At 48.4% G+C, this 15038-nt stretch overlaps 2 protein-coding genes across 2 annotated transcripts in view; both read right to left on the minus strand.

The window, feature by feature from the left end:
* RORC (RAR related orphan receptor C) overlaps positions 1 to 1597 on the minus strand; it is a 48924-nt gene extending 47327 nt beyond the window's left edge. Inside the window, exon 1 of the mRNA XM_038768471.1 lies at positions 1538 to 1597. Coding sequence (XP_038624399.1) covers positions 1538 to 1597 — 60 coding nt within the window. The remainder of the gene's footprint in view (positions 1 to 1537) is intronic.
* Positions 1598 to 2716: 1119 nt separating this feature from the next.
* THEM5 (thioesterase superfamily member 5) lies at positions 2717 to 11115 on the minus strand. Its single transcript, XM_038769081.1, has 6 exons — positions 10990 to 11115; positions 6246 to 6450; positions 4581 to 4716; positions 4276 to 4386; positions 3135 to 3259; positions 2717 to 2804 (listed from the first exon to the last, which is right to left on the minus strand). Exons 1-6 carry the CDS (start codon positions 11113 to 11115, stop codon positions 2761 to 2763), a joined length of 747 nt encoding a protein of 248 aa, XP_038625009.1. The 3' UTR covers positions 2717 to 2760.
* Between the last annotated feature and the right edge of the window lie 3923 nt (positions 11116 to 15038).

Below are 15038 nucleotides of genomic sequence, written 5' to 3' on the forward strand. Positions count from 1 at the left end.
ATATGTTGCCAACTTGTACTTCCCAAGCGCTTAGTACAGTGCTCTGCACACAGTAAGCGCTCAATAAATACGATTGATGATGATGATGATATTTGTATATATTTGTTACTCTATTCATTTATTTATTTATTTTGCTTGTACGCATCTACTCTATTTTATTTTGTTAGTATGTTTGGTTTTGTTCTCTGTCTCCCCCTTTTAGACTGTGAGCCCACTGTTGGGTAGGGCCTGTCTCTATATGTTGCCAACTTGTACTTCCCAAGCGCTTAGTACAGTGCTGTGCACACAGTAAGCGCTCAATAAATACGATTGATGATGATGATGGTGATCTTCAGTGGACGACACCTCGACCCAGTGGCCTGCGTGGTTTTGGCCGCTGGTTTGTGTGGTGTGTGTGTCTGTGTGTGTCCTTGTGTGTTGGATTTATGGTAGCCAGGGAGGTTGGCAGTGAGTGAACGTGTGTGATTGTGCAATGGAGGAAGTGATGGGAGACTGAGGTTGTAGGTGTGAGAGAGAGAGAGTGTGTGTGGGTGTGTGGGTGTAATAATAATAACTGCGGTGTTTGTTAAGCGCTTACTAAGTGCCAGACACTGTACTAAGCATTAGGGTAGATAAAAGATAATCAGGTTGGGCAGAGTCATAGGGCTCACAGTCTTAATCCCCATTTTATTCATTCATTAGGTTGTATTATTGAGCACTTACTGTGTGCAGAGCACTGTACTAAGCACTTAGGAGAGTACAAAACAACAATAAACAGACACATTTCCTGCCCACAATGAGTTTACCGTCTACAGATGATGAAACTGAGGCATAAGGAAGTGAAATGACTTAACCAAGGTCACACAGCAGACCGGTGGCGGTTCTGGGATTAGAACTCAGGTCCTTTGACCCCCAGGCCCGTGGTCTTTCCACTAGGCCACACTGCTTCTCTGTGTGTGTGGCCATCCTTGCTCAGGGGAGATTATATGTGTGGTTTTGAGTGAGTGTGTTTGTCGTGGATCTGTTTGTGCGCTCCCTGCCTCAGTAGCCAAGAGCACTGGGTCTCCCCTGGGGAGGAATCAATCAGTCAATCAATCAATCAATCAATTGTATTTATTGAGGGCTTATTGTGTGCAGACCATGTACTAAACACTTGAACACTGTACTAAGCGCTTAGCAAGGAACCTCCCTTGCTCCACTGGGACGTCCCCTCTGAAATCTCACCTCCATCTTTCTTGCTGCCTCCCCCAGCTTCTCTTCCCTCGGAGAATGTTTTCTTTAATGTATTTGTTAAGCGCTTATTATGTGTTGAACACCGTTCTAAGCGTTGGTGTAGACACAAGTTTACCAGGTTGGATCCAGTCCCTGGCTCACACGGGCCTCACAGTCTAAGTAGGAAGGAGAACAGATATTGAATCCCCATTTTGCAGATGGGGGAACTGAGGTCCAGAGAAGTGACGTGACTGGCTTCAGGTCACACAGCAGAAAAGTGGCGGAGCTGGGATTAGAACTCAGGTCCCCTGATGCCCAGGCCTGGGCTCTTTCCACTAGGCTGTACTTTTTCTCCGGAAGCGCTCTTCGATTCAGACCCTCCATAGGTATAGGAGAGGGTCTCCATGGCTCCCACACCTCCAGGTTAGGGAAGTGGCAGAACTAAGTGCTTATTACAGTGCTCTGCACAGAGTAAGCTTAGTGGATAGAGCACAGACTTGGGAGTCAGAAGGACCTGGGTTTTAATTCCGGCTCTGCCACCTGTCTGCTGTGTGACTTAGGGCAAGTCACTTTACTTCTCTGGGGTTCCCTCATCTGTAAAATGGGGATTAATAATAATAATAACAATAACGGCATTTATTAAGCGCTTACTATGTGCAAAGCACTGTTCTAAGCACTGGGGAGGTTACAAGCTGATCAGGTTGTCCCGCGGGGGGCTCCCAGTCTTCATCCCCATTTTACAGATGGGGTAACTGAGGCCCAGAGAAGTGAAGTGACTGGCCCAAAGTCACACAGCTGACAAGTGGTGGAGTCGGGATTTGAACCCATGACCTCTGACTCCAAAGCCCGGGCTCTTTCCACTGAGCCACGCTGCTTCTCTATCTTCTCACAGATTGAGTCAGGGGGTCCCGAGGAGGGGTTCCGCCGACCCCCACCTGAAACCTTGGCGAAGAAGGTCTCTCCATCAGGGCTGCGGATGAGGCAAGAGAAGAACAGCTTCTGATCTTCGATCCTGTCCACCTGGACATCTTCTATCTTCTCACAGATTAAGACTGTGAGCCCCATGTGGGGCAGGGACTGCGTCCAACCTGATTAACTGGTTAATCAGAGTACTTGGCACACAATAAGCGCTTAGCAAGTACCGTAATTATTATTATTAGCAGTAGTAAGCGCTCAAAAAATGCCGCTGATTGACAAAGAACGGCCAGGGAGCACAAACCACCAACTGACCACCTTGAGAGTCACCGTTTAATCTTTGACCTAAGGGAATTGACCCTGTCCTCCAAAATCCCGAGCTGGAGTCAGGGGTTAAGGGTAGGGGTCAGAGGTTAAACTTAGGGGTCAGGGGTTACAGCCGGGGTCAGGGCAGATTGGCTTCAAATTCTGCGCTTGGTGAATTGCGTCCACAGGCTCGTGGGAAGGGGATGGTGAGTGGGGGGCAGCGTCTGGGGGGGCGGTGAGTTCCAGGGGCTCCTTCAGCCTGGGGGCTGTTCCCGGTGGGGTCCATCCCAGGACCCCAAGGGGGGCGGAGAGCGAGGCGTCGCGGTTGTGGTCCCCTCCCGGGGGCATCTACTCCACCGTCTCCTCTTCCAGCTCCAACTGGAGAAATGTGGCTGGAACAGAGACACCCGGAAACTGAGCCATGATGCACAGCATCACGATAGGGAGGGGGTGCGGTTGGCTGCCCCGTTGGGGTTATGGAAATATATGCTCCCCACCAGCCCAGCTCGTTGTGGGCAGGGAATGTGTCCGTTTGTTGTACTCTTCCAAGAGCTTAGTACAGTGCTTTGCACACAGTAAGCACTTGATAAATATGATGGATTGGGGTGGGTTCAGGTGGTTGGGAGAAGTGAGGGTAAGGGGGTCTGGGATTTGAGGAGTCCCAGGGATCCCGGAGTTTGGTGGGTCAGGGGGTCTCGGGGAGGGGTTCCGCGCACCCCCACCTGAAGCCTTGGCGAAGAAGCTCTCTCCGTCAGGGCTGCGGACGAGGCAAGAGAGGAACAGCTTCTGATCTTCGATCCTGTCCACCTGGACGTCCAGCACAGCCACTGTCTGGATGGGGATCAGGCTGCGGGGAGAACCCCCCAGCAAACACCCTCAGCGGACGGGTCATCCGGTCCCTCCCCCTGCCTCCGTGCCCTGGCCTCGCCTGCTGAATCATCATCATCATCATCAATCGTATTTATTGAGCGCTTACTATGTGCAGAGCACTGTACAAATTGGGGACATATAGAGACAGTCCCTACCCAACAGTGGGCTGCCTCCCGCCCATCCTCTCCCTAACGTTTTCTCTCCCGCTAGACTGTAAGCTAGTTGAGGGCAGGGAAGGTATCTGTTTATTACTCTATTGTCCTCTCCCAAGCCTTCAGCACGGCATGGCATAGTGGATAGAGCATGTGGGAGTCAGAAGGTCAAGGGTTCTAATCCTGGCTCCACCACTTGTCTGCTGTGTGACCTTGGGCAAGTCACTTCACTTCTCTGTTCCTCAGTTACCCTGTCTGTAAAATTGGGATTGAGACTGTGAGCCCCGCGTGGGCAGGGACTGTGTCCAGCCCAATTTGCTCGTACCCACCCCAGTGCTTAAGACGGTGTCTCGCACACAGCAAACGCTTAAACGCTTAGTCTAGTCCCTTCTAGTCTGTGAGCCCGTTGTTGGGTAGGGACCGTCTCTATATCAGTCAATCAATCGTATTTATTGAGCGCTTACTGTGTGCAGAGCACTGTACTAAGCGCTTGGGAAGTCCAAGTTGGCAACATATAGAGACAGTCCCTACCCAACAGTGGGCTCAACTTGTATTTCCCAAGTGCTTAGTACAATGCCCTGCACACAGTAAGCGGCTCAATAAATACTATTGAATGAAAGAATGAACACAGTCCATTATTATTATTGATATTACAGTGCTCCGCACACAGTTAAGTGCCCAGCAAATACAACCGAATAGGATAGAATTAACCTTCTCGGCTCCGGACCGGGTGGGAGGGAAGACTTTCGGGATCTCTGCTTCTCCTTTCCTCCCTCTTTCTCACCATCCCTGTCTCTGTCTCTCTTCCTTGCTCTCTCATCTCTCTCCCCAGGCTCCTTACTTCTTAAATTTGATGTTCAGGTTCATGGTGAAGAGTCCCTGGCCGGCCAGGTAGGCTGTTTTGGAGCAGGTTTCGTCGATCATAGCCGCGAGGGCCCCTCCATGGGTGAATCTGGATAGGGTAAGGGGAGGGGGTAGGAGATGGCGACCACCTGAACTCTACCCCACCTCTCCACCCTCAGCCCCTGATGAGATGCTTCTCCAAACTGGTCGGAGCCTAAGGCCCTGCCGGGGGAGAGGAGGGATTCAGAGGGGTTTCCCAGTCAGGAAAGGAGGGTTTCCTCCCTCGGCCCCCCAGCCCCTTACCCCGGCGGCCCCTCCAGGCACGGTCCCGGCTGGAACAGGCAGACCGATTTCCTCTGGTCCGGGTGGAAGAAAATCACGTATTCGAAGCCGCGACCCTCCGTCTCGAAGCCCCGGGTGAAGAGCCGAGAGGCCTGGTCTGCCGAGAGGGGGTGGGGGCAGAGACACACACCTTGAGACAACTGGGCAAGCCGCTAAACTTCTTTGTGCCTCGGTTGCTTCATCTATAAAATGGGGCTTAAGTCTGGGAGCCTTCTGTGGGTCAGGGATTGTGTCCACCCAGATTATCTTGCATCTACCCCAGTGCTTGGTGCGGTGCCTGCGTATAGTAAACGCTAAGCAAACACCACAATTATAGAGGGACAGACCAAAACGGAAACGGAAAACCAGACACAGAGATAGAAAGATCAATCAATCAATCAATCGTATTTATTGAGTGCTTACTGTGTGCAGAGCACTGGACTAAGCGCTTGTGAAGTACAAGTTGGCAACATATAGAGACAGTCCCTACCCAACAGTGGGCTCACAGTCTAAAAGCACTGTTCTAAGGGCTGGGGAGGTTACAAGGTGATCAGGTTGCCCCACGGGGGGCTCACAGTCTTAATCCCCATTTTACAGATGATTTTAAAGATGGATTGGGAGGGAGTGACAGAGAAAGAAATATGGAGAGGCAGAGATCCAGAAGAGGCAGAGGAAGAGAAATAGGTGAGGAGTTAAAGATTGAGAGAGAGAGGCAGAGATCCCAGGACTGAGGCAGAGAGGTGGGTGGGATGGAGAGGGAGAAGCGAGATGGAGCGATAGACAGGGAACAGCTTAGCATCTGGGGGTGTCCGGGGCAGGGAATGAACCCGGGCCCGGACTTGTCCAGACGTGCCGATCCGAACTGGATCCTCCAAGAAATCCCGGGACCTTGGGGCAGTCCCAGGAGGAACTTGGATAATAATTGCAGCATTTGCCAAGCACTCAGGTGTGCCAGGCACTGTACTAAGTGCTGGGGTGGTTTCGAGCAAATCGGATTGGACACAGTCCCTGTCCCACGTGGGGCTCACAGTCTCAATCTTCATTTTACAGATGAGGGAAATGAGGCACAGAGAAGTGAAGTGACTTGCCCAAGGTCACACAGCAGACAAGTGGGAGAAGCAGCATAGCTCAGTGGAAAGAGCGCGGGCTTTGGAGTCAGAGGTCATGGGTTCAAATCCCGGCTCTGCCAATTTTCAGCTGTGTGACTTTGGGCAAGTCACTTCACTTCTCTGGGCCTCAGTTCCCTCATCTGTAAAATGGGGATTAAGGCTGTGAGCCCACCCCGTGGGACAACTGGATCACTTTGTAACCCCCCCAGTGCTTAGAACAGTGCTTTGCACATAGTAAGCACTTAATAAACAAGACCCTGAACCCACTGTTGGGTAGGGACCGTCTCTATATGTTGCCAATTTGTACTTCCCAAGCGCTTAGTACAGTGCTCTGCACGTAGTAAGCGCTCAATAAATACGATTGATGATGAAGTGGGAGAGCCGGGATTAGAACTCACAGGCCCGGACTCTAACGCTACGCTGATGTCCAGAAAGACCCGGTTTGGGGCAAGGGTTGGATTCGGGATTCCCTTCCCCTCCCTTCGGGAGCTCCAAATGGGGGAGCGGAGCCCCCCTTCCTGAGGGAAGACCCTCGTACCGGAGGCGGAGGAGGGGATCCCAGGCAGCCTGAGTCCGCGGATGTGGTCTCCGTTGGATTTGTAGGAAGGCAACTTGACCCATCCGCTCCCGTCCTCGGTCCTGGCGAGCAAGGTGGCGAACAGGCCGGACAGGGCCGGACTCCAGCTGGGGTTGGGTTGGCCATGGTCCTGGAGGTCCGTCTTCTTGAGGCAGAACCTACCCACCTGAAATGGGTCGGGGGTCCCATTGGCACGCGCGCATTTTTTGTGCATCTTAGGTGTGTGTGTGCGTGAGTGGGACCCCCCACCCCCCGGGGATCCACCTCCCCTCCTCAGTCATCAGTCAGCGGGGCGTCCTAGTTTTCTGTTTCTTTTTCTTAAATGGGATTTTTTAAGCACATCATCATCATCATCATCATCAATTGTATTTATTGAGCGCTTACTGTGTGCACAGCACTGTACTAAGCGCTTGGGAAGTACAAGTTGGCAACATATACAGACAGTCCCTACCCAACAGTGGGCTCACAGTCTAAAAGGGGCAGACAGAGAACAAAACCAAACATACTAACAAAATAAAATAAATAGAATAGATAGCATCATCATCATCATCAATCGTATTTATTGAGCGCTTACTATGTGCAGAGCACTGTACTAAGCGCTTGGGAAATACAAATTGGCAACACATAGAGACAGTCCCTACCCAACAGTGGGCTCACAGTATAAAAGGGATATGTACAAGTAAAATAAATAAATAAATAAATAAATAAATAGAGTAACAAATATGTACAAACATATATACATATATACAGGTATACATATATACAGGTAGAAGCACATGCTACGGGCCAAACACTGTTCTAAGCACTGGGGTTGATCATCATCATCATCATCATCAATCGTATTTATTGAGCGCTTACTACGTGCAGAGCACCGTACTAAGCGCTTGGGAGTCCAAGTTGGCAACATATAGAGACGGTCCCTACCCAACAGCGGGCTCACAGTCGAGAAGGGGGAGACGGACAACGAAACATATAAACCAAATAAAATAAATAGAATAAATATGTACAATCAATCAATCAATCAATCGTATTTATTGAGCGCTTACTGTGTGCAGAGCACTGTACTAAGTGCTTGGGAAGTACAAGTTGGCAACGTATAGAGACAGTCCCTACAAGTAAAAGAATTGTTATGGAGAATATAACAATAGCGTGGCCTAACGGGTAGAGCCCAGGCCTGAGGGTCAGGAGGTCCTGGGTTCTAATCCCAGCTCAGCCACTTGTCTGCAGTGGGACCTTGGGCAAGTCACTTCTCTTCTCTGGGCCACGATTCCCTCATCTGTAAAATGGGGATTAAAATTGTAAGCCTTATATGGGACTTGGAAATGGAAAGAGAAGCAGTGTGGTCTAGCAGATAGAGCACGGGCCTGAGAATCAGGAGATCCTGGGTTCTAATCCCGGCTCCGCCACTTGTCTGCTGTATGACCTTGGACAAGTCACTTCACTTCTCTGTGCTTCAGTGTCATCATCATCATCAATCGTATTTATTGAGCGCTTACTATGTGCAGAGCACTGTACTAAGCGCTTGGGAAGTACAAATTGGCAACATATAGAGACAGTCCCTACCCAACAGTGGGCTCACAGTCTAAAAGGGGGAGACAGAGAACAAAACCAAACATACTAACAAAATAAAATAAATAAGGGTCCTCATCTGTAAAATGGGGATCGAGACTGGGAGCCCGACGTGGGACAGGGGCTATGTCCAGCCCGATTTGCTCGTGCCCACCCTCGCACTTAGTACAGTGCCGGGCACATAGTAAGCGCGTGGCTCCGTGGAAAGAGCCCGGGCTTGGGAGTCAGAGGTCATGGGTTCAAATCTCTGCTCCGCCACTTCTCAGCTGTGTGACTTTGGGCAAGTCACTTAACTTCTCTGTGCCTCAGTTCCCTCATCTGTAAAATGGGGATTAAGACTGTGAGCCCCACATGGGACAACTTAATCACCTTGTATCCTCCCTAGCACTTAGAACAGTGCTTTGTACATAGTAAGTGCTTAACAAATGCCATTATTATCATTATTATTATTATTATTAACAAGTACCCTAATTATACTATGGACTATGTCCAACCTGATTACCTCATATGTACCCCAGCGCTTAGTACAGTGCCTGGTACATAGCAAGCGCTTAACAAATACCCTAATTATAATATGGATTATGTCCAACCTGATTACCTCATATGTACCCCAGCGCTTAGTACAGTGCCTGGCACATAGCAAGCGCTTAACAAATACCCTAATTATAATATGGATTATGTCCAACCTGATTACCTCGTAGGTACCCCAGCGCTTAGTACAGTGCCTGGCACATAGCAAGTGCTTAACAAATACCCTAATTATAATACGGATTATGTCCAACCTGATTACCTCGCATGTATCCCAATGCATAGTACAGTGCCTGGCGCATAGCAAGCGCTTAACAAATACCCTAATTATAGTATGGATTATGTCCAACCTGATTACGTCGCACATATCCCAATGCTTAGTACAGTGCCTGGTGCATAGCAAGCACTTAACAAATACCTTAATTATAACATAGATTATGTCCAACCTGATTACCTCATATGTACCCCAACGCTTAGTACAGTGCCTGGCACATAGCAAGCGCTTAACAAATACCCTAATTATAACATGGATTATGTCCAACCTGATTACCTCATATGTACCCTAGTGCTTAGTACAGTGCCTGGCACATAGCAACCGCTTAACAAATACTCTAATTATAATATGGATTATGTCCAACCTGACTGTGAGCCCACTGTTGGGTAGGGACCGTCTCTGTATATTGCCAACTTGTACTTCCCAAGCGCTTAGTACAGTGCTCTGCACACAGTAAGCGCTCAATAAATACGATTGATTGATTGATTACCTCGCATGTAATCCCAATGCTTAGTACAGTGCCTGGCACATAGCAAGCGCTTAACAAATACCCTAATTATAATATGGATTATGTCCAACCTGACTGTGAGCCCACTGTTGGGTAGGGACCGTCTCTATATGTTGCCAACTTGTACTTCCCAAGCGCTTAGTACAGTGCTCTGCACACAGTAAGCGCTCAATAAATACAATTGATTGATTGATTGATTACCTCGCATGTAATCCCAATGCTTAGACAGTGCCTGGCACATAGCAAGCGCTTAACAAATACCCTAATTATAATATGGATTATGTCCAACCTGACTGTGAGCCCACTGTTGGGTAGGGACCGTCCCTATATGTTGCCAACTTGTACTTCCCAAGCGCTTAGTACAGTGCTCTGCACACAGTAAGCGCTCAATAAATACAATTGATTGATTGATTACCTCGCATTTAATCCCAATGCTTAGTACAGTGCCTGGCACATAGCAAGCGCTTAACAAATACCCTAATTATAACATGGATTCTGTCCAACCTGATTACCTCATATGTACCCCAGCGCTTAGTACAGTGCCTGGCACATAGCAAGCGCTTAACAAATACCCTAATTATAACATGGATTATGTCCAACCTGATTACCTCATATGTACCCCAGCGCTTAGTACAGTGCCTGGCACATAGCAAGCGCTTAACAAATACCCTAATTATAAGATGGATTATGTCCAACCTGATTACCTCGTATGTACCCCAGCACTTAGTACAGTGCCTGGCACATAGCAAGCGCTTAACAAATACCCTAATTATAACATGGATTATGTCCAACCTGATTACCTCGTATGTACCCCAGCGCTTAGTACAGTGCCTGGCGCATAGCAAGCGCTTAACAAATACCCTAATTCTAATATGGATTATGTCCAACCCGATTACCTCGCATGTAATCCCAATGCTTACCTGGCACATAGCAAGCGCTTAACAAAACCCTAATTATAACATGGATTATGCCCAACCTGATTACCTCGTATGTACCCCAGTGCTTAGTACAGTGCCTGGCACATAGCAAGTGCTTAACAAATACCCTAATTATAATATGGATTATGTCCAACCTGATTACCTCGCATGTATCCCAATGCTTAGTACAGTGCCTGGCACATAGCAAGCGCTTAACAAATACCCTAATTATAACATGGATTCTGTCCAACCTGATTACCTCGTATGTACCCCAGCACTTAGTACAGTGCCTGGCACATAGCAAGCGCTTAACAAATACCCTAATTATAACATGGATTCTGTCCAACCTGATTACCTCGTATGTACCCCAGCACTTAGTACAGTGCCTGGCACATAGCAAGCACTTAACAAATACCCTAATTATAAGATGGATTATGTCCAACCTGATTACCTCGTATGTACCCCAGCGCTTAGTACGGTGCCTGGCGCATAGCAAGCGCTTAACAAATATCCTAATTCTAATATGGATTATGTCCAACCCGATTACCTCGCATGTAATCCCAATGCTTACCTGGCACATAGCAAGCGCTTAACAAAACCCTAATTATAACATGGATTATGCCCAACCTGATTACCTCGTATGTACCCCAGTGCTTAGTACAGTGCCTGGCACATAGCAAGCGCTTAACAAATATCCTAACTATAATATGGATTATGTCCAACCTGATTACCTCGCATGTATCCCAATGCCCGGCACATAGCAAGCGCTTAACAAATACCCTAATTATAACATGGATTATGTCCAACCCGATTCCCTCGCATGTACCCCAACGCTTAGTACAGCGCCTGGCGCAGAGTAAGCGCTTAACAAATGCTATTAAGAAGAAATCGGAGGAGGAGAAAACTTACCATCTTGCGGATGGACTGCCCTGCATCTGACAGGGGTCGTCGGGGTGACCCTGGCGGGGTGAGTGGGCGCCCAAGGTGACGCAGGTGGGAGCCGAGCCCCCCAGGACTCCGGAGCACGGCTAGCATGGCTAGTATTTGGGAGGATGAGGAGGCCCAAAAATGCATCCTCAGAGCCGCCCTCACCACCCTCCCTCTGCCCCGGTTTCATCACCGAGAGACAAGTTGGGACTTGGGAGGTGATTGTCTCCAAAGACACCCACCTCCCCGCTCCGGGAGAAGGCGTGGGGGGGGAAAAGTCAAACACGTTGGACGATTTTTATAAGGTTGGAAGGGGTGGGGGACGGCGAGGAGGGCCCCCGGGAATTTATTTTGATGACACCCGTCCACGTGTTTGGTTTTGTCGTCCGTCTCCCCCTTCTATCATCATCAATAATCGTATTGATGGAGCGCTTACTATGTGCAGAGCGCTTGGGAAGTCCAAATTGGCAACATCTAGAGACAGTCCCTACCCAACAGCGGGCTCACAGTCTAAAAGGGGGAGACAGAGAACAAAACCAAACATACTAACAAAATAAAATAAATAGAATAGATATGGACAAGTAAAATAGAGTAATAAATATGTACAAACATATATACAGGTATATACGTTTGTACATATATATACTTCTAGACTTTGAGCCCGCTGTTGGGTAGGGACCGTCTCTAGATGTTGCCAACTTGGACTTCCCAAGCGCTTAGTCCAGTGCTTTGCGCACGGTAAGCGCTCAATAAACACGATTGAATGAATGAATGAATCCGGTGGGACTTTTAATTGATTGAGGGGTTTCTTTGTCTGGCTGGTTTCATTCCTTCATTCATTCAATCGTATTTATTGAGCTCCTACTGTGGGCAGGGCAATTAATTGATTAATGATGGTATTTGTTAAGCGCTGATTAGGAGCCAAGCACAAGTCTCAGCACTGGGGTAGATGCAAGGTCATCAGATTGTCCCACACGGTGCCTCAAGGTCTTAATCGCTCAGTACAGTGCTCTGCTCACAGTAAGCGCTCAATAAATACAATTGATTGATTGATTAATCATCATCATCATCATCAATCGTATTGATTGAGCGCTTACTGTGTGCAGAGCACTGTACTAAGCGCTTGGGAAGTACAAGTTGGCAACATATAGAGACAGTCCCTACCCAACAGTGGGCTCACAGTCTAAAATGTGTGATTAATCACACATTAATCAGACAATCACACTCTTGGAAGCAGTGTGGCTCAGGGGAAAGAGCACAGGCTTTGGAGTTACAGTTCATGGGTTCGAATCCCAGCTCCGCCAATTGTCAGTTGGGTGACTTTGGGCAAGTCACTTAACTTCTCTGTGCCTCAGTTACCTCATCTGTCAAATGGGGATTAAGATTGTGAGCCCCCCGTGGGACAACCTGATCACCTTGTAACCTCCCCAGAGCTTAGAACAGTGCTTTGCACTTAGTAAGCGCTTAATAAATGCCATTATTATTATTATTATTATTAATCCCCATTTTACACATGAGGTCACTGAGGCCCAGAGGAGTGAAATGGCTTCCCAAGGTCACACAGCCCCCCGCCCTATGTCCTTCCCCTCCCCACAGCACCTGTATATATGTTTGTACAGATTTATTACTCTATTTATTTTACTTGTACATACTTACTATTCTATTTATTTTGTTAATGATGTGCATCTAAGCTTTATTTCTATTTATTCTGATGACGACACCTGTCCACATGTTTTGTTTTGTTGTCTGTCTCCCCCTTCTAGACTGTGAGCCGTTGTTGGGTAGGGACCGTCTCTATATGTTGCCAACTTGGACTTCCCAAGCGCTTAGTACAGTGCTCTGCCCACAGTAAGTGCTCAATAAGTACGATTGAATGAAAGACAGAGCGGGATTAGAACCCACGTCCTCTGACTCCTAAACTCGGGCTCTTTCTGCTAAACCACACCGCTTCTTTTAGCTAAAAGAGACAATCCCTGCCCATACGGGGCTCTCAGTCTACAGGAGGGGAGACAGACTTCAATATAAGTAAATAGGCATCAATATAAATAGAATTATAGATATATACATACACACATAAGTGCTTTTAGACTGTGAGCCCACTGTTGGGTAGGGACCGTCTCTATATGTTGCCAATTTGTACTTCCCAAGCGCTTAGTACAGTGCTCTGCACACAGTAAGCGCTCAATAAATATGATTGATGATGATGATGATACGGGGCTCTCAGTCTAGAGGAGGGGAGACAGACTTCAATATAAGTAAATAGGCATCAATATAAATAGAATTATAGATATATACATACACACATAAGTGCTTTTAGACTGTGAGCCCACTGTTGGGTAGGGACCGTCTCTATATGTTGCCAATTTGTACTTCCCAAGCGCTTAGTACAGTGCTCTGCACACAGTAAGCGCTCAATAAATACGATTGATGATGATAAGTGCTGTGGCGGGAGAGGAAAGGAAGCGAGGCTGGTGCCGTGCCTTCCCGGGGCCCGTGTTGCCCCGTTCGGCGTTCTTCTCTCTTTTTTAAGCACTTAGTACAGTCCTCTGCACAGATTAAGTGCTCAATAAATACGATTGAATGAGTCAGGGTGACACAGAAGGGAGGGGGAGCTGAGGAAAAGTGGAGCTTAGTCTAGGAAGGCTTCTTGGAGGAGGTGGGCCTTCAGTAGGGCTTTGGAGGGGGGAAGTGTGATTGTCCGTCAGATTTGAGAAGCAGCGTGGCTCAGTGAAAGAAGCACGGGCTTTGAAGTCAGAGGTCATGGGTTCAAATCCTGGCTCCACCACTTGTCAACTGTGTAACTTTGGGCAAGTCACTTAACTTCTCTGGGCCTCAGTTCCCTCATCTGTAAAATGGGGATGAAGACTGTGAGCCCCACGTGGGACAACCTGATCACCTTGTAAATTCCCCAGCGCTTAGAACAGTGCTGTGCACATAGTAAGCGCTTAATAAATGCCATTGTTATTATTATTATTATTTGAGGAGGGACGGTGTCCCAAGCCAGAGGTAGGATGTGGACCAGGGGTCGGTGGCCAGACAGTGTCCTTTTCCCTCCCCTTCCTGGGGTCCCTGGAAGTCTGGCTGGGGGTGTCCTCATTGTGGGAATTATGGGGGTCCCCAGGAATCGGTCGAGGTGCGGAGAGGGAGCAGGGTGGGGGTCGTCCCAGGGGGAGAGGAGAGGCAGGAGGGCAGAGTGAGGCCCAGGCCGGGGAAATCAAATCCCGGCTCCGCCAACTGTCAGCTGTGTGACTTTGGGCAAGTCTCTTAACTTCTCTGTGCCTCTGTTACCTCATCTGTAAAATGGGAATGAAGACTGTGAGCCCCCCGCGGGACAACCTGATCACCCTGTAACCTCCCCAGCGCTTAGAACAGTGCTTTGCACAGAGTAAGCGCTTAATATTAAGCCACTATTATTATTAAGGGTGATTAAACCCCTCCTGGCCTCTCCATTGGCTCGCCCCCCCCCCCCCACCTCAGGATGAAAACATTTAATCGCTTAATCGGAACAGCAGGTCCTTAATAGGTGCCAGGCAGTGAGCGGGAAGGAGTTTTAAGTCTCGAAAAAGGCTGGGCCATCATCATCAATCGTATTTATTGAGCGCTTACTATGTGCAGAGCACTGTACTAAGCGCTTGGGAAGTACAAATTGGCATCCCCACCTCTGACACTCCCCAAGCCCCTCAAGACACTCTGTCTCCACTGTTTTGTTCCTGGCTCAAATCTGGGCTGCTGTGGCGTCCCTCCCCTCCTTCAAAATGCCACCTCCTCCAAGAGGTCTTCCCTGATTACACCCCCTCCCAGGAATCAAACTCTGTAGAGGCCTTCCCAGACTGGAGCCCCCTCCTTCCTCTCCCCCTCCTCCCCATCCCCCCCGCCTTACCTCCTTCCCTTCCCCACACCACCTGTATATATTTTGTACGTATTTATTACCCTATTTATTTGTACATATGTTTGGACGTATATATTACTCTATTTATTTGGACATATTTTAGACTTTGAGCCTTTCAGGCTGTGAGCCCACTTTTGGGTCG

Source organism: Tachyglossus aculeatus, chromosome Y4, assembly GCF_015852505.1.
Source record: "Tachyglossus aculeatus isolate mTacAcu1 chromosome Y4, mTacAcu1.pri, whole genome shotgun sequence".
In the NCBI taxonomy this organism is placed as follows: Eukaryota; Metazoa; Chordata; class Mammalia; order Monotremata; family Tachyglossidae; genus Tachyglossus; species Tachyglossus aculeatus.

Bases quoted from the DNA above. Each gene is read 5' to 3' on its own strand.
- THEM5 (XM_038769081.1), bottom strand. From the start codon at position 11,115: ATGCTAGCCGTGCTCCGGAGTCCTGGGGGGCTCGGCTCCCACCTGCGT. The intron at 6,451-10,989 runs GTAAGTTTTCTC...GACCCATTTCAG, and splicing joins GGCAGTCCATCCGCAAGATG to GTGGGTAGGTTCTGCCTCAA. The intron at 3,260-4,275 runs GTAAGGAGCCTG...TTCTCCCCGCAG, and splicing joins CTGAACATCAAATTTAAGAA to CCTGATCCCCATCCAGACAG.